The sequence below is a fragment of the Strix uralensis genome, chromosome 9 (assembly GCF_047716275.1).
Source record: "Strix uralensis isolate ZFMK-TIS-50842 chromosome 9, bStrUra1, whole genome shotgun sequence".
In the NCBI taxonomy this organism is placed as follows: domain Eukaryota; kingdom Metazoa; phylum Chordata; class Aves; order Strigiformes; family Strigidae; genus Strix; species Strix uralensis.
In genome coordinates this window covers 11,838,293-11,862,229 of record NC_133980.1, presented here as the reverse complement: position 1 = coordinate 11,862,229, position 23,937 = coordinate 11,838,293, and the positions used below count along the sequence as shown (strand labels likewise).

Here is a 23,937-nt window from a genome sequence, read left to right as displayed (position 1 = left end):
ACTTCTCTAGGACCTAAGCTCAACCTAAAAAGACCAGCCACTTCTAAGCCCCAAAAGAAAATACATAAGATTTGAGATCCTTAAGGACAAAAGTTAAAGCAAAAAACAAAATGCACTTGTGGTACATAGAATAGAGTTTGTTTAAAGTGGGAATAAACTCCAAATCAAATCTACACACACAAATCACCAGCTTATGGGGCAGGTTCTCCTGTCAGAGGGAGCAAGCGGCTTTGTGTGCCAGATCTGTGGAAGTGCTTTGTTTGCTACTATTAGAAATGTGTTTTGTTTCCTCAAGAAACAGATGTTAAAATGGTTCCTAGAACCAGAAAACAATGCCAAAATAAAAGCAAGCTGAAGCAATGCAGTGGTTTTATGCTGCTTTCTGCTGCCTATTGTTTTTTAGGCTTTTCTTTGGCTTCTCTGAATAGGTTTGACAGAATTCCTTTATACCAATGCCTCAGCAGGAAAAACAACATGCAATCACATCTGGAGATTGCTTTACATCCTAGGTAGTAAAACAATCAATAACTTAGAAAAAGTCATCATTGCTTGCAGAACCATCTCAGAACCATGAATTGCACAAAGAAAATTATTTTCTCTTTTCCAGTGTGGTAACACTCAACTCCTTCCCATCTTCCCTGAATTTTAAATGGATCTCAAAAATTAGCATGTTAGAAAAGCTTGAGCTCATGCTAAGAACCCTTTGAATATTAACATAATTAATGTCATCAGTAATACTCTGAGTTTGCAGAAACAGCAGGTGAATCAATGGGAATGATGTATTCATCCGAGAAAAGAATGTGACCTTTAAAATCCATAGGGCTTTATCAGAATGCAATTTTAAAGTGGGTTGCTTGTAGCTCAGTGGAAAGAACAAAACTGAATGTAACTAAGGAGAAAGCTAATAGAGACACCACATACACCAGGGGAACTAAAAATACAGTTGAAACATAAAACACTGGGACCTGCTTACAGGAGATGCCTCACCTCTATCTAAAGGTGAGGTAGCTCACAGGACAGCTTGAGAAGCCACTCTGAGGAACGGTATGATGAGGGGGGAGGCAATTAAAAGAAGAACATTCCTGCAATTCAAATCTGGCTGGATAGAGATTTTTTTATCCAGAATGCTTAAAATTAAGTTAAATGCTTTAAACCTCAAAACAATTTGGAATAAGTTTGCCCACTTCTTAATTTTAGCACATCAAACAATTTTCCTTTCTGCAAGTGAACGCTGAAAGTGATTCAGCGATTGAAACAACTTCATCTTAACTACTTCAGAACGTTCAATCATTTCAACACAGCTGAACTATTATGATAATATTTCAAGGTTCTCAGCAATAAGTGAACTAGAGGGAGTTTCATGGAAATAATCTATCAAGGGGTTCTGGTGAATAACTTCATTTTCATAAATGAGGTTGTAACCAGAAGCCCTCAGAGGATTTTACCTCCCTGTAAATCATTATGGCCTATTGTTCTTTACAGAATTGAAATGCACGATGTCACGACAGTCACGCAATAAAATTAGCTTTAACGGAATGAGGTATTTTGAACCTTGATATGCCTCTTTATTTTATACCACTATTCAATTGTTTTAAAATATGCATTATATTGGCTTGCTTATAAAAGAAAGCTTGGCTTGATTTCATGTCATTTTTGCAAGACTGTAGGAGTGGATTTTTTTTTCACATGTTTAAAAGGATCTTCACACTTCCCCATACTGACAGGGCACAGACCCGAGCAGAGGAACAAAGACTTCTTTGACCAAATGTTTAAATGGGATAAACATGGCTGCTTAGCTGGCGTTTTCATGTAGTTTCACTTGAATGACCTGTAGCCTTGAGTGGAGAGTGGAAAAAAACCCAACTACCTAAAAGGCTTTAAAAAGGCAGTTTTATACAGCACTGTTTGTGGCCAGTCGATGCCTTTGTTCCTTGAAGGCCTCTGCAATAATTTCTCTATTGAGCAAAGTGATGTTTATTGAAAATGGCACAGCTGAGCATCAGCAGGTTCCCCTGCTGTTCGGTTTATCTATCCTCTGAACTCCAAGCAACAACTCGTTCTGAAAGTGTCCCCCTGGTAAAATAAGCAACTGACAACACAAAAAGCCTAGATGACTTCCAACTGCCAGTACTTATGTTGTGACTATGTGCTTTTTCCCCCATTAATGTTTAATTTCTATTTTTTCTCCTTCACTTCATATCTCTTCTTACAGAGCTCCCTAGCACACCAGCCTACTGAGCTTCAAAGACTGCTTCCGATAATCCACAGATTTATCAGTTTCATGTATTTTAGAAGAATATGTCATTTACTGGAGGTATTAATATATCATGTACATCTAAGAACAGGTCTCCAGATTGGAAATTGATGGAAGACGGGGCTTTGCCACAAACTCATGCACTGTGCTACCAGTTTGCACAGCTTCACACCATCACTACCACCTACCTTGGGCTACGCCAGACAGGAGACGAATTGTCTAATTTAACTAGAAAGATAGGATGTCCCACTGAATACACAATACACTACAGCTCAGTGACTAATAACTTAAACAATTCCTAGTAGTACGCTCTGCTTCAAAAGATTTCAAATAATGTCCTCAAAGTAGCTTTTTAAAAACTGCATATCATAGAGACTGGGAAAGAAGCGTGAAAACTTGCCCAGAGTCACACAATGAATCAGTAAGAGAAGAGGAAAGACATCTCAGGAGGTGTTTGGCTTCAAGTCTTGTGCTTCAATAGACAATACTGCCTCTCTCTTTAGACAGCCAGGAACTGTGCTCTCTGGCTATGGAAACTCTTACTCTAACTTGGAGTGACTGTGCAGTAGCACAGACTGCTGCAATCATGGTATGAAGCGGGTGCCAGTGGTTCCCTTCACTCCATGTTTTTCTTGCTTTTGATGGTTTCTCCTTCACCCTAACTAGAAAGCAGGGTGGTTCTGAATGACTGCCAAGCATTACTAATGGAAGTGGGGGTCAGGAAGGAAATAAAGATGACTGTTTGCAGAATTAAAAGTACTTTTTAGTGTCTAAAATGGTATGTTAAAGCAGGACAAAAAGTAGATGTATTAGCTCTGACAATAGAAGCAAAATGCTTCTAGCTAGAAAAATGAGTAAACCTCTGAAACTTATCAATAATATTATTGTTCATTAAGACAACTTAAAACCACCAGAAGTATAAAATAAGAGTCGTGGGGGAAAATATCACATTTGTTCTTTTCTTGCTTCATATTAATTCAAACAGAGTTCCTGTGAAAATGTTTAATTTCCTTTTTCCTTTTTAACTCTGGACACTCAAGCATATTCTGAGACAAAGTGCTTCAGTGAAGTCCATATATGGGTCACACTTAATATCACAGGTTGTTTCTTTGTTCATTTAAGACAAGTTAAAATATCTCCCCCACTCTAAAAATGAGAGATGCCCCTGATACACAGTTTCTAACATCCTTTAATATACAAGGTTTCCTTCTACAAAATTTCATTAGGTGTAAAAAGGAGCCCAATGAATGAGCGGAAAGACAGCACTTTTTCATGTATTCAAATTGTCCTCAAAATTGCCAGCTCCGGGAACTATAGCAATAATTTTTCAAAACGTAGTCAGCAGTTAATCTGAAAGGACAAAGTCTTAGGACAAATGCTATGGCTGTTCACTGCTAGCAGGAACAGGCAGGCACCATTTTGTACAAAGTGACCATCCATTTTGTACAGCATGACCTTCAGAGATTACTGTCTAAAGGATTCTTAAGAGCTGTACCAATATAAACATATTTTGCCTAAGTAAGTCCAAACAGCCTGATACCACCTTCACTCCATCAGCACTTTCAGAGTCAGACTCCTTGAACATGGCCAGTCAGTGGTTGAGCCATTAGTCTAAATTTCAGAGAAAATGCCAAGTCTTGAAGCTGTTTGGTTAAAATAAACTCTCTGTGCTAGACAGAGTTGTGCTTCCAAAATGAATGCCACCTGACCAGCTCTATGAATGGACCTGTAACACCATGATATTCCCTTACACTGTGTCGTAATGGAACCATATTTTGGGATTAGCTGTTTCCATATCCATTGAAGCTTCCCAGCGTTGGACTGCAAGCAGGCAGCCACTATGGGGAAGGGTCCACACTATTGCATCTTGCCTTGTTTCCTTTTTTCATTACATTCTTTCAGAATCTGTTGGGATCAGAGCAGAACAAAGTCTGAGCACAATCCTGGAATAAAAAAACTTCTGGAAAAAAGCAGTAATTTCCTGCAGCAAGCTTTTCCTAACTTATTTTTGCCTGAAAAAGTTTCCAGTATTTCCAGCCTCACCAGATCCAGCTGAGAATGGGCAAGGACTTGTTTTTCACTCATTCTTGTATTGTTTTTATGCCATCTATTAACACATACAGTTTAACATTTTAGCGGGAAATCTTTCAAATCTTAGATATCTACCTTTAGTTGAACTCCAGGCTGCCATTTTTCCTTTCACAAAATGCCATGCAGAAATATGTCTATTTGTTTTGATGGATCTCCTCTATTTGTGAGGGATGTCTGAACATCTGATAGCCCTATCCCTTCAGATTGCTCCATATAGGCCAATTATAAGGAGAAACAGCAGTCCAGTTAGCAAAGATGCACACTGTGACTGTACAGCTGGCACCTAGAAAGAATCAGCCTGGAGAGGTCTGGCAGCCCCTACCCAGAACGACTCCAGTGTTTTAGCACTGCACACCTCAGCACTGTAGGCCAGGAATACAGGCTAATGACAATAAGATGGGCCTGCACACAGCCAGCCCAGATATAATAGAACTTTAGGTGTTCCCTACCAAAACTCGGCTAGGAAATTTTGAGCCACTTCATACAAGCCATTGCCCTTGACTGCTCTCTCCACCAGAGGAGCAACCTCTTGTAAAAAATACTGGCTACTTAGTTGCACAAATAGGTAAAACAACATTCCAGAAAAGGATGCAAATGTACTTAGAAGAGCCTCAAATGAGCTAGCTAGATACTTTGCGAAATGGTAACTGAATCTTACTTAAACTTACCAAAAAAAAAAAACCTATGGGGAAGCCAGTTTGTGTGGAGTGCGTTCTAGTTCAACCAAGACGAGCTGCTGGGCTTCCTAACACTTGTTCTATTTATTCCTCTACTACAATCTTCTCAGTGTGACGTCTTTAACGAGGAGATCACAACATCCTCTATACTGGCCAGGGAGATTAAGCAACACACAGAGACACAACATGAGAAAGCAAGAGTCTTTGAAATTTAACTCAAAATCTGTGCTGGTTTGCCTTAAACATTTGACATTTAAATAACTGCATAATGTTAATCTTCCACTAGTATTAGACTGTTGTTATGAGTAGGTATTACAGGATAAAACCAAACCATTTCCTTTTGATATTTCTTTATCGCTATATAAAAGATGTCTGCTAATTTTACCTACGGTATCTTTTGTTCCTGGGAGATACAAATTTAATGGTGGACTTGCCCATGCGTAGCTGGCACTTAGACCACAAGCTAGGGAGCAAGGAGTTAGTTTTTCATTTTCATAAAGCTCAACAAATACACTATTTGCTACTAGAATGTCAACTGACATACATTCAGAGCAAAGTTCATCTATTTTTGAAATGACCGGTACCAGATTTTATAGTATTTCTTTACAAGATTAATTGGTACAACAAGGATCCCAAGAACATAATGGAAGTAATTAACCTCTCATTTCTATGTTCACATTCATAAGAGACTGCTTTAGGGTGAGAAGCGGGAAGAAAGAAAAGAAGATCACAGTTGAAACAAAAAGAGAAAAATTATCTCTTGTCAGTAGTCTGGCCGCACTACAAAGCAAGTACACACAGCAGCAATAAATTAGGTTTTTTTTTTAATAGAAAACTAACCAACAATCTTAGCTAGAAGTGCATATCTGAATGCTCAGATTTGTGGCATCTGAACTGCCTTTCATTTAAATAAGTCTGCTTTAATTGCTTATTTTCTATCTTTTTCCATTGTAAGACAAACAAAGATGCTATTGAGGATGCATCTCCCCTGATAAGGCAATCAGAAAATGAGCCTGAAATTACAGTAATATTTTGCATAAAAGCTTCCCTTAGTAATCCAAAAGAGCTCTAATTTCAAAAACCACTGTTTTACTATGCTGCCATCCTCAACAGTGCAAAAATGCTTTTGGATTCTTTGTGCCTGTACTCCAAGCAACTCAACTGGGCTCCCTCTCTTAGAGAACCTTTATTTATTCCATTTATAAGGATAAAAAAGGCACAGTACGGTAGCATTGCTGAATGTTTAGCAGTTCAACAACATCTGGTTCTTCATACTACCATTCCTTTGGACTGCTGCCCATGTCAAAGATCAGCACCATGTAGTTCACACACAGAGGATGCATGTACTACCTAGACATCTATGTTTATAAAGTCTCCTATTAATCATTCCTGTACTGCCATAAATTAACATTAAGTAGGTGACTGGAGTGTTCGCAAAGGAACTAGTCCTGTTAGCTTGGTTAATTCTCTCAGATGGATACTGTTTACTCAAGAATTTTACTGTGATCTCTGTCAGCAAAAAATATTCCACCCAGAACACATATTCCATCTTTTAGTGCAATCCTTTTTCTCAGTCTTCATTAAAAAAACCCAAAGAACAAACAAACTTGTAGCAGCTGCAGACAAATTCTGCAAGATAAAGGGGAGATACATGTAAGTCCTCCTATACTGAACTGTATGCCCTTTAAATACCCCTTGGAGAAACACTGTTCTGTGGGCAACTATTGGTAAGAGAAGAAAGGTGTCTTCCATGAAAGTATTCTCACACAGATGCACATATTAAGAGAAGAAACAGGTTATTTACCACAGAAGCAGCTGTCTCCCTTCTCTTTACCAAAGCCCCTATTGATATAGAGCAGAGAGTAGACGATTAACATGTGAGATAGTGGAAATATGGATAGGAAAATCAGCAGTTCTCTGCAATAGTTTAGTCCCAGTATTCTTCTCAGTTGAACTAAACAACTTGGCCATTCAAACTTTAAATCATTAAGAAAGGCTAATTTCAAGACCAAATCTCTTTACAATCCTACTTTGGTTCAATGATCAAGAAGGTGCAGCAAGTATGTCAGGTGACATCATTTGTCGACGTACTTACACATCGAACATGTCCTAAAGGAGACGAGACTTGAAAACAGAACACCTTTTTTTTTTTTAAACCCTAGTTGAATTAGCTCTGCCCTAAGTCTGAAACCTTCTTAGGTTCCAGAATAACTGTTACCTAGTGTTACCTATAAATTTCAGATGAAGTTTTATCCGTAATCTTTATTCAAGGTATCAGTGAGAACATTGCTTCCTGTTAAATTTTTGCTGTACCGCAGTAAATTGATTCATCCCATTAAAATGATAAGAAAAGGATTCTACTTGTTGGAGCTATAACTCCAACAATAAAGCCTTAACAAGAAGCAATGCTTCCACCTATGAAGAAAAATAACAGATTTTGAAAGCAATCTAAGAAGCTTCCTGCAGCACTCTTGAGATTCCAGGGTTCCTTAAATGTAAGTTCCAGAATTTGACAGCTTCAATAGTAAGATTATTCTGTGTCACCTGTTTTAAATGAAGCTTTCTTCAGTCATCCTCTCTGGACTAAAATTAAAGCACTTCTTCAGATGTGCAAGAAAAACCAGATCACATATGCACATCTACAAAGACTATCGAGATACTGCTGAACTTCAGAAGAAAAAGTATGTCCACAAACATTTGTGTAGCTGATAAAAACTACTGTACACAAAAAAATAGTATTAACTTATTGGCAAAGCAATCCTAATCAATGTTGCCGAACACTGATTTCCTCTCTCAGTAGCAAGCAGCACGAAGAAATCTGAACCCTGAGCAGTGAATACAGAGGCTCAGAGATCAACTGTATGTGATCAGGTCTGTTAAGGCCTCCCTGGCACTTATAAGAACATTTACTCTGCCAGGTCAATCTTCCTTATGGTTCATACACTGATTACATTCCAACAGAAAGAGACGAGAAAGTGATATCCACCTGCTTTCGTATTCATTCAAAACCTGTGATTTTGTTTGGACACACCAAGGTCTGTTAACTCGATGGCTTATCTATAAAGGATGGCACTGATGATGTTAGCTTGAAGAACTGCTTCTGTATATCCTAAGATTTCTGATATGCAGGTTTACCTTCACCTTCTCTTTTAGAGGGTACTAGATGGATCTGTTAATGAATGTGGTACACATACAGTTTTACGTCGTCTTGAAACACACTCATCTCTTCTCTATACAGTGTGTGGGAAAAGTGCAGTCTGCGGGTACTTCCTACATAGAACAAAAGTTCCACAACTTTGCTCTGACTTCCAAAAGACTCAGACTCCCTGGACTTGGACTCCTAGATATTCCAAAATACCCACCTTGGCAAGGAGAATCCCACACCAGAATGGTGCTATCAATGGAGAATAAGATGTTAGGAGAAAAAAGGAGCAAATTAGGATTTGTGTATATGACATAACAAGTCAACATGTAGAGCTATATTAGCAAGGACTGTGACACAGGTCCTTAAACATCAAATCTAACAACTGGGAGGGACTGCCATTTTAAAAAAATCTTTTACAGCAGAAAGATTGGCCAGGGCAGGGCCCAGGAGTACAGATTTTGTATATTTGAAAGATTTCTTACTTCTGGTTAACTGCCCAAAGACTGCAAGAGGCTACAAGCACACCGCATTATTACTGGGGAGAGATCCTGTTCTGAGCTGGCCCTTAAAACACTCCTCCATGGACAGGAGGGCAGATATCCTTAACTTTGGATATTCAAGCAACAGCAGCTACCACAAAAGTCCTCAAGAGCCATAACTTTAAAGAACTCTCAGATGGTAGTTTGTTGTTCTCCAGCAATCTTATATAATTGGTGAATGCTTGGTACATGAGAGTAGGCATCTTTCATATCAAGACCTGTTCACCCATCTCTTTTGCATCAGGGACAGATACCTGTCCCTAGAAAGTCCTGCCCTTGACTTTTTATATTTCTGATAAAGTTGATGTTGCTTAGCCTCTTGCTCTTCCAGGGAACCAGAAAAGAGCAGAAATAAAACTGTCTTCAAGAGCATACTTTAACTTGTGCTGCTGAGAACAGAAACTAGGCCAGGGGAGATTTCAGAGTTACTGTCAAGTGAGGTATCCACCTACACAGAACAAAGCAAAAAATCACTATTTGAAAAGACTGTTCTTAAAAACTTTTAGGGAAAATCTGTAGCTCGGTCTTCACAGAGACATGTCTTGATTTCAGAGAGGTCTGTGAAAGAAGAAGAATTCATTTGTGAAAAGGACTTCAGGGACTCAGGGATTTTTATTTGGCGGTGAAAACTTTAGGCTGTCTGTTAGCACTCCAAATCCCCGTCAGATCAATAAAGGCTGCAGTCATTATGTCTGATAGCTCCTACCTTCCAGGAAATGAGCTTGTGAGTTTTATTTTAATTGTTAATAGGCAGGTGTTCGCACCACCAAAATCAACGGTAAGGGGAGCACTTAGAGATTCTTGTTGGCAGTCTCAGGGAAGGTATGAATAAAAGGTCAAGCACTGAATTTCTCTTGCATTCACATACTGATTCCGCCCAAGCTCCCCTTGCTCTACCAAAAGAGAATTTGTTCCTCAATAGCTTACCAACACAATGTTAATTTTTAAACAGTACCTTTTGCCAGCAATTGAATTAATTAGGAGTTTGTCAATGCATAGGAGCCAATCCAAATTAAGGCATGGAGTGAATTTAGAGTTGAACTAATTATCACTTATTTAACCCTTGCCTGGATGTTCTTACTCTGCATCAAGAGAGTCCAATTCCAAAGCTTTGAAGTGACTTCTGTGATTTGGACCTGGACACACTCGTTCTGGGATAAAGGTATGCACAGTGGGGAAATCAAGCAGAAATAGTTAAGCTGGAGTAAGTTTCAAGCATATAAACCATATGGTTTCATCTGGATTTGAGCTTTTTGCAACATCACAGCCACTTCTTCTTTGACACTGGGGAAGAAAAGTATAGACACTGCTTTATCTCAGTGCAGTACATTTCAATAATGTAGCTACATCAGTTCAAAAACTCCTGGCACCGACAAGCTCCACATTACCCAAGCCAGTTGGCATAAAGATGGTGTGTATTCCCTCAGGGTGGGATTACAGCTCTGCATGCTATTCAGAAAAATAGGCCAGACAATTGAACTTCCTTTTCCAGGTGTGCTCATATGCCCTCTCTCACAAGTGATGCTAAAAAATGACAAAAATTAATGAAATCCTGAAAAGATACTCTTTACATAGCTTTCAAACCAAATGCCAATTGTAGCCTTCAGGGAAAAGGTGAAACAAGTGCTGCTGCTGCAGTACATCTGTTAATTAGTCTATAAGGATTTGTGTTTATGACAGGAGTGAAAACTAACTATTGCAGCAGAAGTAATACCAGCTGAACACAGTTCTACTATTTTGTTCACTCCCATAGCAATACTCAGCATATCTGCACTGGCATGAACGTGACACCGGAGTTGGTAGGGCAGAAGTCTCTCAGTTCTACTAAGGGTGGTTTACTCAAAGCACTTCATGCTTTTTTGAACCTCTGCACCTTTAACTGCCCCCAAATATCTCACACAGAGCATATTCCTTGCTGTTAATCTAGTGTTGTCCTGTAACCAGGGATACACCTAGAGATCACCACAGGTTCTCTGGGAAAGCAACTCAGTATCCTTGAAATGTAATTAATTTAATCTTATTGAGATTTTACAGTAAAACAGTGTTTAGCCCTGGCACTAACACTCTTCACCTAATAAACAAAATAAAAATTCAAATCAGCCAGAGAAACAGCTACGACAAGCACTTTCATAAAGTCCACAATGACAAATGCCAATCTCCTATTTGCTGACACGGCACAGCAGGGGAACAAGCCACCCTTTTCCTGGCATTAGCTTAAATGGTTCCTCGGATGTACAATCCATGTGGACAGTACTGGCCTGAATTTCACTGGAGCTACAAATACTTCAGCTTTGGGGTTTTTTTTTAAAGCTGACTACGTGTGCATGAGAAATGGGCATGCTTTAGTCTTGCAAACAGTACAACCCTTACAGTCAGGGACTCCATGACTAAACACAAAGAGCATCTTCACTGCCAGCTACCCTATTTTTCCAGGGATGAACTGGCAAAAAAATATTACGAACACTCTGAACACCAAGCCAAGGGAGTAAGTAGGATGTGAATACTTAGGTGGCGGTCAGTGGCCCTCTAAACTCACAGGACAAGACCACAGTGAGAATCATAGTTCAAAAAGGGACAAGAGAAAAATAGGTCATAGATCTGAGCCACTAAAGTTATTATACCTCTGGAGCACTACGCAGGCAGGACCACATGCTGCAATACAGATCAACAATTTTTGGTTTTCCACTTAAAACTGACAGGACTAAGATTATTCAAGGAAAACAAGTTCATTATCTTGTCTCTTCTGAGGAAGGGAGGAAAACTTAGAGCACACAGACCAACTGGAGAATCAAAACAAAATTGAAAATACAGTCAGGAGGGAATGATTGGCAGTTGCATGAGGAAACTAATCTTGTAAATGGACCAGAGGCTGCTGAAAGCGGAGGCGGAGAGGAGGAATAAAGGGGGATTTATGCAGATTGAAGCAGAACTCTCAAAAAACAAGGACTCCATATCAGAATTACTGTGCTTTTTTAGGAACCTACTAGAATATGAGAAGTGCTTAAATTTGCAGTGTGGATTAGTGATTTGACAATTTAACCGTCCCAACATTTTACATAGTGTTAGACAGTATGGCAGTCTGAAAAGAAAGTAAGTTGTTGAAAAAGCATTAAAGCCAAATACAGACATTACAAGTTAAAAAATCAGTTCCAAACTAGTTTAGAATAGGAAAATACTAATATTTAGTTCTGAATGCTGTACTGCAATCAGCCTCTACAGATACAGTGATGTGAACTATACTGATGTGAACCTCTGAGCATGTCACTAGGGGATCTCTCAAAGACAGAGGGTCTGTGCCCAAACCAGCACCTCTCTGCTTTAGCACGCATGGGAAAAACATTACTGTGGGGTGTTGGGGTTTAACCCCAGATGGCAGCTAAGCACCAGACAGCCACTTGCTCACTCCCTGCCCCACAGTGGGATGGGGGAGAAAATTGGAAAAAAAAGTAAAACTCATGGGTTGAGATAACGATAGTTTAATAGGACAGAAAAGGAAGAAAATAGTAATAATGATAATAATAACAAAAAGAATTAGATTATACAAAACAAGGGATGCACAATGCAACTACTCACCACTCGCCGACCAGTGCCTAGCCAGTTCCCGAGCAGCAGCCCCTGGCCAGCTTTGCCCCTAGTTTATATACCGAGCATGGCAGCATATGGTATGGAATATCCCTCTGGCCAGCTGGAGTCAGCTGTCCTGGCTGTGTCCCCTCCCAGCTTCTTATGCACCCCCAGTGACTTGGTATGAACACCACTTAGCAACAACTAGAAACATCAACGTTATTCTCATCCAAAACACAACTCTATACCAGCTACTAGGAAGAAAATTAACTCTACCCCAGCTGAAACCAGGACATGGGGATACAGTAATGAAATCTCCACTGAAATGACAAAAAAGCAATGACCTCTATTACTTCTAAGCAGTTCCTATAGCTTTCATTGCCAATAAAATCTACAATTATGTTTATACTAAGTTTTTAATGTTATTATTTTAACAAGCTGTATGTTAAATTTTCAAAGTATTTGAAATCTGATTTTTATACTTTTAATCAAAATCTATTAATATATTTTTCAGCTGAAGCAATGAAGTATCTTATTTCTGCTGTGAAAAAACCAGCATGTATAAATAATACTATCAGCTGCCGTTCACAAGTGGATTATTTCAATTTAGTTATTAATAACAAAATAATAAAAATTTAGTTATTGAAAAGCTAGACTTACACACAGCTGATACAAGTACTATGTTTTTAAAATATTATTTTGGTGTTTCAAAGTGTGAACTTCATAAGCATTTATGTTCAGATGAATGCTAATGTTATGGAGTTACACACAAAAAGCTCAAGAAATACTATAATAGCATTATTTACACCCTTTACAGGTGTGCCTACCTTAAAATACAGTCTTTATTTAGTTGAATTTACACCTTTTCAAGCATTCCTTTGCCTCATTCACTACATTTACTATTTCAGAACCGACAAAACTAGGACTTAGGCAAACAACCTTATTAAGCAGGACAAGAAGGAACTACTGTTTTATCAGTGAAACAAATGCAAGAGACCATCATGAACCGTGAAACATTTTCACCTGGCCGCTGGCAGGGCTGTATTTAAATGAGAAAGAGGGGCTTGATGAGGGTAGTATGGCTAGAGATCTTGAGTGAGTAAAGGCTTGCTCTGGGTAGGTCTGGTTAATGCTTTACTTCTACTTTCTATAGATAGGGAGAAGAGGTGGTGGGACTACCAGTGGTGAGAGGGAGCTTTGATCTTTGTTTTTATTTTGCAAGTAGTACTTCAGTTCAAACTACTTTAAAATACATATATAGGTTTGTGGGGATTTTTTTGTTTGAAACTCTAAGGAACTTATTCTAGTGGCAGAATGGAAGATGCTGGGAAAACCAGGGAACCAGTTTTTTCTTTTTTTATATGAAGCTAAATGTTTCTCTGCAGAAGCTGAGCTTAAGATGACTGTTGTACTAAAATAACGCAGTCCCCTTTGAAGAAATTATAGGGGGAAGCATGTAAAACAATTCCTTCCTGGAGCTGTTTAAACACTGCATTTTTATAGCAACAGTATAACTGTAATGATTCCTTGTGGATTAATGAGGGTGCCATAAATGAACAGCCCCAACTGGATTGAGAAACTTATTGGCTTCTCTCTCTCTTTCTGGAAAGAGTATTTTAAAAATAACACGCATTTGTTCCCCAAGGCTGCATGGGATTTTTCAGCCAATGGTTTCCTATGTCTGGCTTGCTATGAGAGCTGCAGGGGAACAGAGTCTCTCGTAGGACTTGCTAAATGGTCCCAGACCCTGTTTGTGACTTTGGTGTCAGGGCAGTAACTTGTCACACAGCACAGTAATGCTAAAGACCTCTTGCACAGAACAAGAGGAAAGAGAAGATAATTACCTTATCAGAGATATCTCAAGTTAATTTCTCTTACTTAAAGGAAGTTATGTGACCACAGATTTACTGATGTGAAGCTAAAATGCTCAACTAGTTAATGCTAAGCTAGGATTTCAGAACTGGTGCTGCAAGGGTAACTAAGCATGGTAAAGTGAGAAGCCTCCTCAGGTACTGAGTGTTGGAGGAGATAGCATGAGGCTGCACTGAGAACAAGTTCATCTGATCTAAGACTGAGGCTGTGGACATGACACCTGACAGCACCAGTAGCTAGAGAGGACTACTGTTTACAGCCCTCCCCAGCTGCTGCTTACTTTCTCCCTCAAATCTAACAGCTGAGCTGTTTGTAAAACTGCTAACCTGACCTACTTGTCCAGCACAGGTCTCTGCTCCTTAACCTATTGTTTAAGCTGTTTAAGGTAGCATGCCTCATTCTGACTGAAACAGGTGATCGTAGTGGTCATCTGAGCAGCTCAGCTAGTAAATCCGAAAATGAGGTAACAAGCAGCTGGGGATGGTAATCTGTGCTCTGCACAGCTTCTGTGACAGAAGCACACAACAAGAAGAATGTAAGGGCAGATATTTCCTCAGACAACAAACATACCACTTCCTGGACTAAGATTTTTTTTTTTTAGATGTCACTTAAAGGCTGGTAAGGTCCAAGCGAAATTACAGTCAGGACTTTTTTCTTCCTTATCTCAGCTTCTGCGAAAGAAAGTAACTTTACTAGAGAAACAATGAAGTCTGAAGTTGGACTGTGACTGACAGGCAAGTATTCTAATGCACTAAAGAGTCTACCCTAAAGACTTAAACTGGAAGACAAATGTCTACGGTATCTCCAGAATATCCCCCTCTATCAAAGGTCAGTAGGTATTTCTTGGTGTCCAGTTTCCAGATAGGTTGGTCTATTCTACCACATGGTGGTGGTTCTACCCTCTTTGCAAACCTCTTCCTTCAAGAGGAGTTGGCGGTGTTGCAGAACTCACTTTAAGCACAGAGCTAGCAACAGTCCCTGACAACAGGTGAATGGAAAATGGGTTCTTCCTTAGTGAGGGTCTCTATAAGCATTTTCCCATACACAGAAAGGATTTTTATTTAAAGCAATGCAAATAGACAGGTTTTTTTCACTGTCTCCTAAAATAGAATTTCCTTTGACTTTCCAAACCAAAGTAACTTGATGTTAACTCTCTGCTTACCCAGCAGGCTGTCTCTGATTAGAAGTTTCTGACACTTAATAAAACATCAGATTGATTTCTTGGTTCCAAGCATGTGTAAACTTTTTGGAAAGGCTTAAATCAAGTCATCTGGAGTGAGGAGGAAAGAGGCATACAGTCTTCTTAGCTGGGGGGGTTATACATTCATTGGTGATTAAAGTGTAAGATTCCCCCATTTTCATGATACAATAAATAGGAAAAGATGGAGATAATCAGCTGTACCAAGGACCAAATGAGCTTGACTCACTACAGACTGGATGAAGCTTATGTACACAGTATAGCATACAGACTGACCCATATAAATACTCCTCTATCAAATTACTAAAAAGTAAAATCCCCTGCACTCTCATTCTGTCTAATGCAAGACAAAAAAGATGTGGACAGGCTGAGAGGGTCCAGAGAAGTGCCACAAAGATGATCAAGTGACTGGGAAGCCTGCTGTATGAGGAAAGGCTGAGAGAATTGGGTTTCTTGAGAAGGAAGGCTTAGGGGAGAGCTTAGCACCGTGTACCAGTATTTAAAAGGCGGCTACAAAGAAGATGGAGACTCCCTTTTTACAAGGAGTCCCATGGAAAAGACAAGGGGTAATGGGTAAAAGTTACTTCTGGGGAGATTCTGATGGGGCACAAGAGGAAAATTTTTCATAATGAGAACAATCAGCCACTGGAATAATCTCCCCAGGGAAGTGGTGGATTCCCCAACATTGGACCCTTTTAAGATTCAGCTGGACAGGATGCTGGGCCATCTTTTCTGGACTGTGCTTTTGCCAAGAAAGGTTGGACTAGATGATCCCTGTGGTCCCTTCTAACCTGATATTCTATCAATATTGCTCCTAGTTAGCTAAGCAATCCTTTCAATACAGGAGTGGATAAATTTAATAACACGATGCTTTTGTGCAGTGTTATGCCAAAGGCTGACTGAAAATAAAAATTTATTTTTCTTGCTCTTGCTTTTTACCTAAGCCTGCCATTCTTCCAGAATAATGTTGCCTGATATTCTAGTCACGAACATAATCATCTCAAAGGTTCACTCATGGATGAATTACTTGATACCGTTTCCCTTAAGTCTCTCCTATACCTAACATTTCTGTCACAGTGAGAACTCTGTTCAGGAGAAATCTGACAATGGAATCTCAAGTTCATAGTCACAACTGATCTTGGCTGTCAATCAGGATTTAACAATATGCAGCTGAGACGTGGTTCCTACTGTTGTTCATGAGAACCTCAGCTACTGTCAGGTGTCTTCTGAACAGAGCCTTCCAACAGCCCTACCGTGTTTACCTGGACATGATGTCAAACGGCTTTGGAAACTTCATAATAATGCCCAATAAGTGTATGGGGGTGTCCCCTCAAAAACTGTCATCTATTCTTTAAGACTGTTCTGGGAGTGATGCTACACAGATGCCAAACCTCTTGTTTCTGTGGATGTTCCTTATGCAGGCTCAGGATAAAAAAGAAGCCCTGAGAATGGTTTTTAGTATTCAGTGCTCACTACCGTAGTTTCTTGCACATCAAGTGTAAATACATGATCTGTTCCGTAAGATGCGTGAGTAACAGATGTGCAAAAGTCACCTTTAATGTGGTTACAGAATTAACTTTGGATAAATTTTGCTATACTGATACGCAGAAAAAGACGAAATTCAATATTGCCAGGTGAACCTTAATAGATCATGATGTTTTCTGCTTGTTAACTCTACCTGGGAACTTAGCATACCTCATACTTCTATACAAACTTTGACTATCTAGATGTAAACAAAGCACTGGTTTATCTTTAATGGAGGGTCTGAGCTCAAATTTGAAGCTGCCTTAATTTCTCAGCTTACAGATAGGGAAATAGAAGAGGCTTATATTACATAAATTGTGGAAGTCAAAGGCAGAAGTTGGACTACAGTGGCCTGCTATGTTACAAATGTCATGTAAAATTCTGACTCAACAATTTTTCCAGATCAACTTAAATTCAGAGGTAAACATGTGTAAGAGCAAGTCAAATCAGTTTCCATGCTAAAACTGCTTTAGCTAACAGAAACCCAGTTTTTCAGAGACACAGGAGACACATCAGATGTCTGCATAAAAAAATCTACTCTGAACAGTATCTGTTTAATCTGAGGATTTTTAGATGCCTTTCTTGCTTGTCTACATCTGTGTAAGCTTGGCGTTTTTCCTACATGTTGGCTGTGAAGATGCATGGGGGAAAGAAGCTCTATCAACTCTCACTTGATGAATTAAATGACTATATTCTGCTGTGTGGAAGTTCAAATACTGTAGAAACAGCTGAAGCATAAGGCACCAATGACTTCCAAGGATGCAAAGATAACTGATATTATCTTAATATGATATAAAGGAAGTAAGGGAAAATAACTTTGCTAATGACAACTGCACTATTTTAGGTACCTTATTAGGTTGGCACTAAGCAAGCAATTAAAAACACTGAAACCATAATTCCAGTGAAATGCTGTATGGGTAAGCTTTGGAGAGGTGAAAGGATAAATCTTAGAAATAAAATTCTAACCACAAGATGCAAGGTAATATTGCTGATTAAAAAGAAAAACCCAAACTTCAATGACAACTTACACTTTTAAATCAGTGTTAGTTAGATGTATTCTCTGTAGCACCTGGCAACTCATTTGTTTCCTGTGATGGTGGAGTTCTTGATGCCCCTTCTGCTGTCAAGGGCACAAAGCACCACGTCCAACACTACGAGTGGATTACATTAAATCTGAAATGCAGAAAACTGACTGTAGCTCATTCAGATACAAAGTTAATGCAAATCACAATTTAAGCATAATTAAATATTTACACTTTTTTCAGTGAAAGTTAACAAGGGGAGGACATGAAGTTTTTGGTGCCCACTGAGGAACCAGGCAGGTAAAACCAAACCTGGTAAAACTACTCCTGCTTTATTTGGAGGTATGCCTCATGACTTATGCATAAGAAACGTGACGAGCCTGTGTTTAGCATGCCAGAACTATAGATCATTGCATACTGCAGAACTTCTGTCAATGCTGGAAACAATTCTTATATAGTAAAGGTACCTTGACCACAGTGATGCTTACTTAACTACCAAGTACAACCTGGCTAAAACGTCTGTGTGAAACTCTGGCCTCTTTGAAACAAAGACCTCTTGATGCTGCCAGGGTGGGAGCTTGTTCTGCAGTCAGACTAACTGGGAACGTGGACAACTGTTGCTTGTAAAGTACTCTAAGATCTGTAGATGGGCAAGTGGTAATGAAAGTTCAAGAACAGAAGACCAGTTTTTCATATGATATAAATGAACTATAAGCATTATATGGAAGAACATTCCAGTTTTCAGAAAGCAGAAGCTTGGATGGGGGTGCACAAATTCATGTTTTCTAGAGTGTTTTAAAACTGCATTGGCACAAGCTACATGCAAGTTCTGCTTTAGCTCTCTACAGAGTACGTTGCCCAGCTGTCCCATCTTTTAGCTGGTCAGTGTCTCCTTTTAACCCATGAATTTGGTGATTCATCTTTCTATTCCATTGCAAGAAGTCAAAATAAGCTAAGATCTGAGGAAGTGCATAGATGAAACCTCAAAACAAAGGGGAATTTTTATGCCACACTGCAACAAATAAGCATTTTAAGTGAATAAGCAGCTAAAGATCTGCTGGCCTAACAAACAAATTGGAAACTCAATTTGATGGAGCTTCTATCTGGATTTCTCAATTTTTGAATGCTACAAGACACTAGTTCAAAACTGCGGTGACTATTCTAGGAATTGATAGGCAAGATTGTCATTGACTACAGTTTTTGTATGTTCAGCAGAAATCAGGTAGAAATTGGAAATAGAAGTCTCTGTCTGCAGGGTAATATAAAGTTCACAGAAGTTCTTAATGGTTTCTGGTATAACTATATTTTCATTATGGTTCTATTCACCTTTCTAAGAGGTTACAGCTCTGCTACAATGACTTTCTAGACAGAAAAACAATGGCGAGAAGAGGATTGTAAGAAGTTCTGGGAGCTAGAAGGAAGTTGCACAGGGAACTTCCCTCTTCAGATTCCAGAAGGCAGGACAGCCTTTGACATATAAAGTTTTGCCTACAAATGCTGGAGTGCCTGAGCTACAGGTATATGTTTATACTGACCACAGATACTAGTTTCATAACTCCATAATTATTCTGACCTACAGTTAATATTGTCTCTTCATGCTTATGCTCACCATATTAATTTGTTTCAGGAGACTTTGAAGTACAGTAAGATATACTGCATAGCCTTAAATGGAAGTTCATGGAGAAACTTATCCTAAACTGATAAATATCTACAGGGCAATTAACACTATGGAGATCCAATTCTGATGAGACTCCTCTGTATAGAAGCAAATAAAGTAGGTGATACCTTGTTTGACTTGTCAGATTTAAAATAGAAAATGGATGTGCTTACTCATATGTTGAGAAGCTAGACTTAGCACCTTAACTATGCTATGAGACCCAACTGACTTGTTTGGGTTTTCTCTTCCTTGCTGTTCTGGCTGAAACAATATAGGAAGTGCATAAAGAAGCTGAACTGTGGTCCCTCAAGAGCTGGATGTGAATCTGTTGTTGCAAACCATGTGGATATTTCTAATCTACAGCATGAATGCTAGGTAAGAAGGCAAAGCATGCATGCTTTCCAAATGATGGCAAACCCAATTAAATTGGATAACTGTCTACAGTGTCCTCATTCTAGTGAACATAGTACATAAAAAGATAATTCTATGATAGTTCATATCGGGACAAAGATAAGCAGGCAACCCACAAATTATCAAGGGGGGTGGTGGGGGGAAGCCATCCGAAAAGAAACCCCTGAGTTTTGACTGTTAGGGAAATACGTTATCGGTGTTACTTTTTTATGAAAAAGGACGATAAATACATATATTTAATAATACACACCAACTCTAAAGATAAAATGACAGAATGAAACCTGAACAATGTATTGAAAGGGTAAGTGAGGGTCAAGTAGAATGCTATTTTGTAGTCTGACAGAGTAACCGTCCCATCTTCTGGAGAAAGAAAGACATAATCAAATTTCATGCATTGGAGATTATAGGACCAGCTGTGCATAAATACTTGCAGAAATAGGACTTGGCTAATATTCCAGAGGAATGAATCTTCAGTTACCAACTGAACTGATATTGCTTACAGTCAAACAACGAGTCTGCATTTTCATAGTACTAGACTACCTGTAGATATTACTATGTTAAGTGTAACAACTGCTGTTCAGGGAAGTGCCTTCAAAACAGGGCGTTGATGAACATACTTATAAGCTCTGTTAACAAATACCATCTCTGAAGAAGTTACAAGCTATAGAAGCTTTTGCTGGCTGCTTTCAATCTTTTACCACACCATACTTACTGGACTGTCAGTGTTCAATTTTTACCTGGTGCCATAAAAATTCTTAGAATGAGTATAACAAAGTATATTGAATATCCACATTTACCTGCAAACATCAAATATTTCTCCTCTGGTTTTAATCTTTTTAAAATGGTTAAATCCATGAGAAGAGGGAGTAAATGTTTCTGGCTTGAATTTCAGGACACTAGCCACAACATGCTTCTACACTAGTGTCATAGAGGAAGGAAAGCATATCTCTGCATTAAAGTCAGAGGGTGGATTTGGGTTATAATTTAATTTCCACAGCAGTGTGTCCCAATCAGTTGGAAAGCTTGTAATTAACCTCTTCTCAGGAACCACAAGTAAACAGAATTTGTTGGAGGAAACTTTGATTACTCAACGTGAACTGGATTTCCAGCTAGAGTGCCTGTTCCTGTGTTAAAGTAAGCAAGTATTTGGAAGTCTGCTTCTTCAATAATGCTTTCCACCCTATTAACTGATCTTGCCGTACAAGGAATTTAATACATACAGACCCTAGGTATAATACTGTGCTAGTTTCTTGTGCTAAAAGCAAGTTCAGCTTGAAGTGCCAAGTCAGCAGGGTGTGCTTAAATTGATGGAGTTGAACCCTCTCCCTCCTGGGAGAGGAGGAAAAAGTTTTCAAGTACTCAAAGTATGAACTTAACAGCTTTTCAGAACATGTTTCTCTCTTCCTTTTTATTAAGAAAATTAAATTACCACACACAGCAGTAGAGTGGGAGGAAGATAAAGCATCTCTTTAAAATGTAATGCTCTCTAGAATACACACTTGCTCTCAGAAAAGTAAGTGGAAGTCTGAGCTGGTGGCTGCCTTACAGAGAGCATGGTCACATCTGGGCATGAGTAGTTTCCTGTGTGGATGGCGCAGTGGCTCAAGGCTTCCTCTCACAAATGAGGAATGTCTGTTCAGCCACTCTTCTGCTTTATTAAAGGCATACAGAGACGTTTTTCAACTGTTTTAACTTGCTAAAAGTTCCAATTATGAAATGTTTCTCCAAACTTTCCTGTTTCTCAGACTTTATGCTACCTGGCCCCTATGGCAACTATTGAAGTACTCCAGCATGTTTTTGGAGAAGCACAAATTTTTGCTTAAAACTGTCCTGTCAGAAGTAAAATTAATATCATGTTTTTCTCAAGGACAAGCAAAGGAAAACTAAACTTGAGGTACTTCAACATGGAACTGCAGAGTATTTCTACCAAAGCTTCTTGCCCATGCTATGGCTGCTTGAGATAATAAAAATTTACCTTGTCTAACATACTTCCTCTCAAAGGGTAAAAAGCATTTCCTACTTAAGCCAACAAACAACAAAATGGGTTATTTCATCCAAAGTTGGACAAAGGCCTTCAAGTAAATTCTGCTGTCCAGCAAAGACTACATACAAACACATGCAAAAAGCACTTAAAAGTTTGTTCCCTAGGCTTAACTTTCCAGGCACTCCTCACTTCTACCAACAGCTTAGTCTGGTCAGAAGTTTATTCTTCTTCTAATTGCCAGCACAAAAGGTTTTTAAATCATGTTTTGACAGCTAAAATACTACATTTTCATAAATAAAAAGAACTGTCAATAGTGCTAGTGCAGAAGCAAAGGAACCAGATGCAGTTCTAGCAGCTGGGGGAGAGGACAACGATTCAAAAGTTAAGAAAAGCATCTGCTTATAGCTTGATAGCAGCTATCTGTCTAAATCCAGTCTAGAAAATTAGATCCTGCTACAGCTGGCACAGAGATTATGAACATCTTGCTGGACAAAAAAAGCCCCCACTATTTAGAAATAATAGTATTAGGTCAAGAGGGTATTCTGTTCACTTCTGTCCTTCTTATTGTAAAAAAGAAAAAACAACCCAACCAACGCACAACAATTCTGGTGTCTAAAGGTGAAGCTAACAAGCTTGCATTTGTCTTCCAAGCTTATAAGTTACTATAGTAAAATATAGTAGCTTTATTTCACATGTGGCATATTTCTCCCACCCTTAGTTTGCACATGGGTCTTTAGGCTGAGCCATTCTCTACTTCACTGAAACTCTGGGTTGGAAGGGTGCACACAGGATCTCACATCTCTTCCAAGCTCAGATCTATCTCATTTCATCAGCATTAAATTCATATTCAGATAATACAGACACGAAAGGAGACCACAACATGAAAAGTTTTAAAACAAACTGCACGGAAAGGCATTAACACCTAGAATACGTCAGCATCAGCAATAAAAAACACTGTATGACCAATCATGACCAAGACCTCACCGTGTGCCAGTACCTCACGGTATGAAAAGGAACAAGATATTTAGTTGCTGGACCGAAAGACCAGGTATTTGCTTTCCAAGCAGAGGTGCCTAAGCACAGGCCGGATGGGAAGGGATCAGATCCTCCTGGGACCGGGCGCCGAGCTACTTCACCTGCCCTCTGTAAGCTGTCTTCACTGCCGAGGCGGGGGGCTCCCGCTGCTCCGGGGCCGCCGCCTTCCTGACCAGCCCCTCTCCTCCGGCCGCCCATCAGCAGCCGCCCGGCGGACAGCTCCGGCCCGGTGGGAGCCGGGGAGGTGGCGGCCACCGCCACCCCGGCGAGGGCTTTGGCCATCTGCCACCGCCCCGCTGGGGACCCCCCCACCCCGCGCCTCACAGCAGCCCCCCGCGGACCAGCGGCGGGAGTCAGGCCCCAGCGCTACCGGGGGTTGCTTCCCCGCCCACCCCTCCCCGTCCGGCTCAGGGCCGGTCCCAGCCCCGAGGGGGGGCCGCTTCCAGGGGGAGGGACATCCCACCCCGCCGCCGGAGGGGGAGGACGCCATTGGGAACAGCTCAGCCGGGGAGACGTTTCCATGACAACCCCGCCCTGGGGACCCTCCACCCGCCCTCGCCACAGGGGGGCGACGATCCCCGTACACCCCCCCCGCCCTCCCCGCCTCCTTCCCGGCCGGGTCCCGCCCGCCCGCCTCACGGCCCCCGTCGGGAGGATACAGCTTGAAGCCCCGGAGGATCTCCTTGGCCCGCTCGTCCGTGGCCGACATGGTCCTGCCGCGCCGCGGGCGGACGGGGCTGGGCCGGGCTGGCCTGGCTGCGTGGGCCTGGGCGGGAAGGCGGCGGTGACAGCGGCGCCTCAGGACCCCCCCACCCCTCCCCCCTCACTCCCTCGCACCCGCCACTGGCCGGCGCAACCAACCCGAGCGGCCTCCCGCCGCCCCGCCCCCCGGCCGCCACTCCGGCCAATCATCCTCTGTCGCCGCCTCGTCTCCCCGCCTTCTGGCGCAGGAAGGACGGCGAGG

At 40.5% G+C, this 23,937-nt stretch overlaps 1 protein-coding gene and 1 long non-coding RNA gene across 2 annotated transcripts in view; both read right to left on the bottom strand.

Moving 5' to 3' along the window:
• The window catches only part of LOC141947490 (uncharacterized), a 29,857-nt gene extending 6,523 nt beyond the window's left edge, over nucleotides 1-23,334 (bottom strand). The window contains exons 1-2 of the long non-coding RNA XR_012630146.1: nucleotides 22,936-23,334; nucleotides 17,893-18,037 (exon numbers count right to left, since the gene is read on the bottom strand). This is a non-coding gene — a long non-coding RNA (uncharacterized LOC141947490). The remainder of the gene's footprint in view (nucleotides 1-17,892; nucleotides 18,038-22,935) is intronic.
• The window catches only part of PDE6D (phosphodiesterase 6D), a 40,123-nt gene extending 16,329 nt beyond the window's left edge, over nucleotides 1-23,794 (bottom strand). Inside the window, exon 1 of the mRNA XM_074878700.1 lies at nucleotides 23,633-23,794. Coding sequence (XP_074734801.1) covers nucleotides 23,633-23,682 — 50 coding nt within the window. The 5' untranslated portion in view covers nucleotides 23,683-23,794. The remainder of the gene's footprint in view (nucleotides 1-23,632) is intronic.
• Between the last annotated feature and the right edge of the window lie 143 nt (nucleotides 23,795-23,937).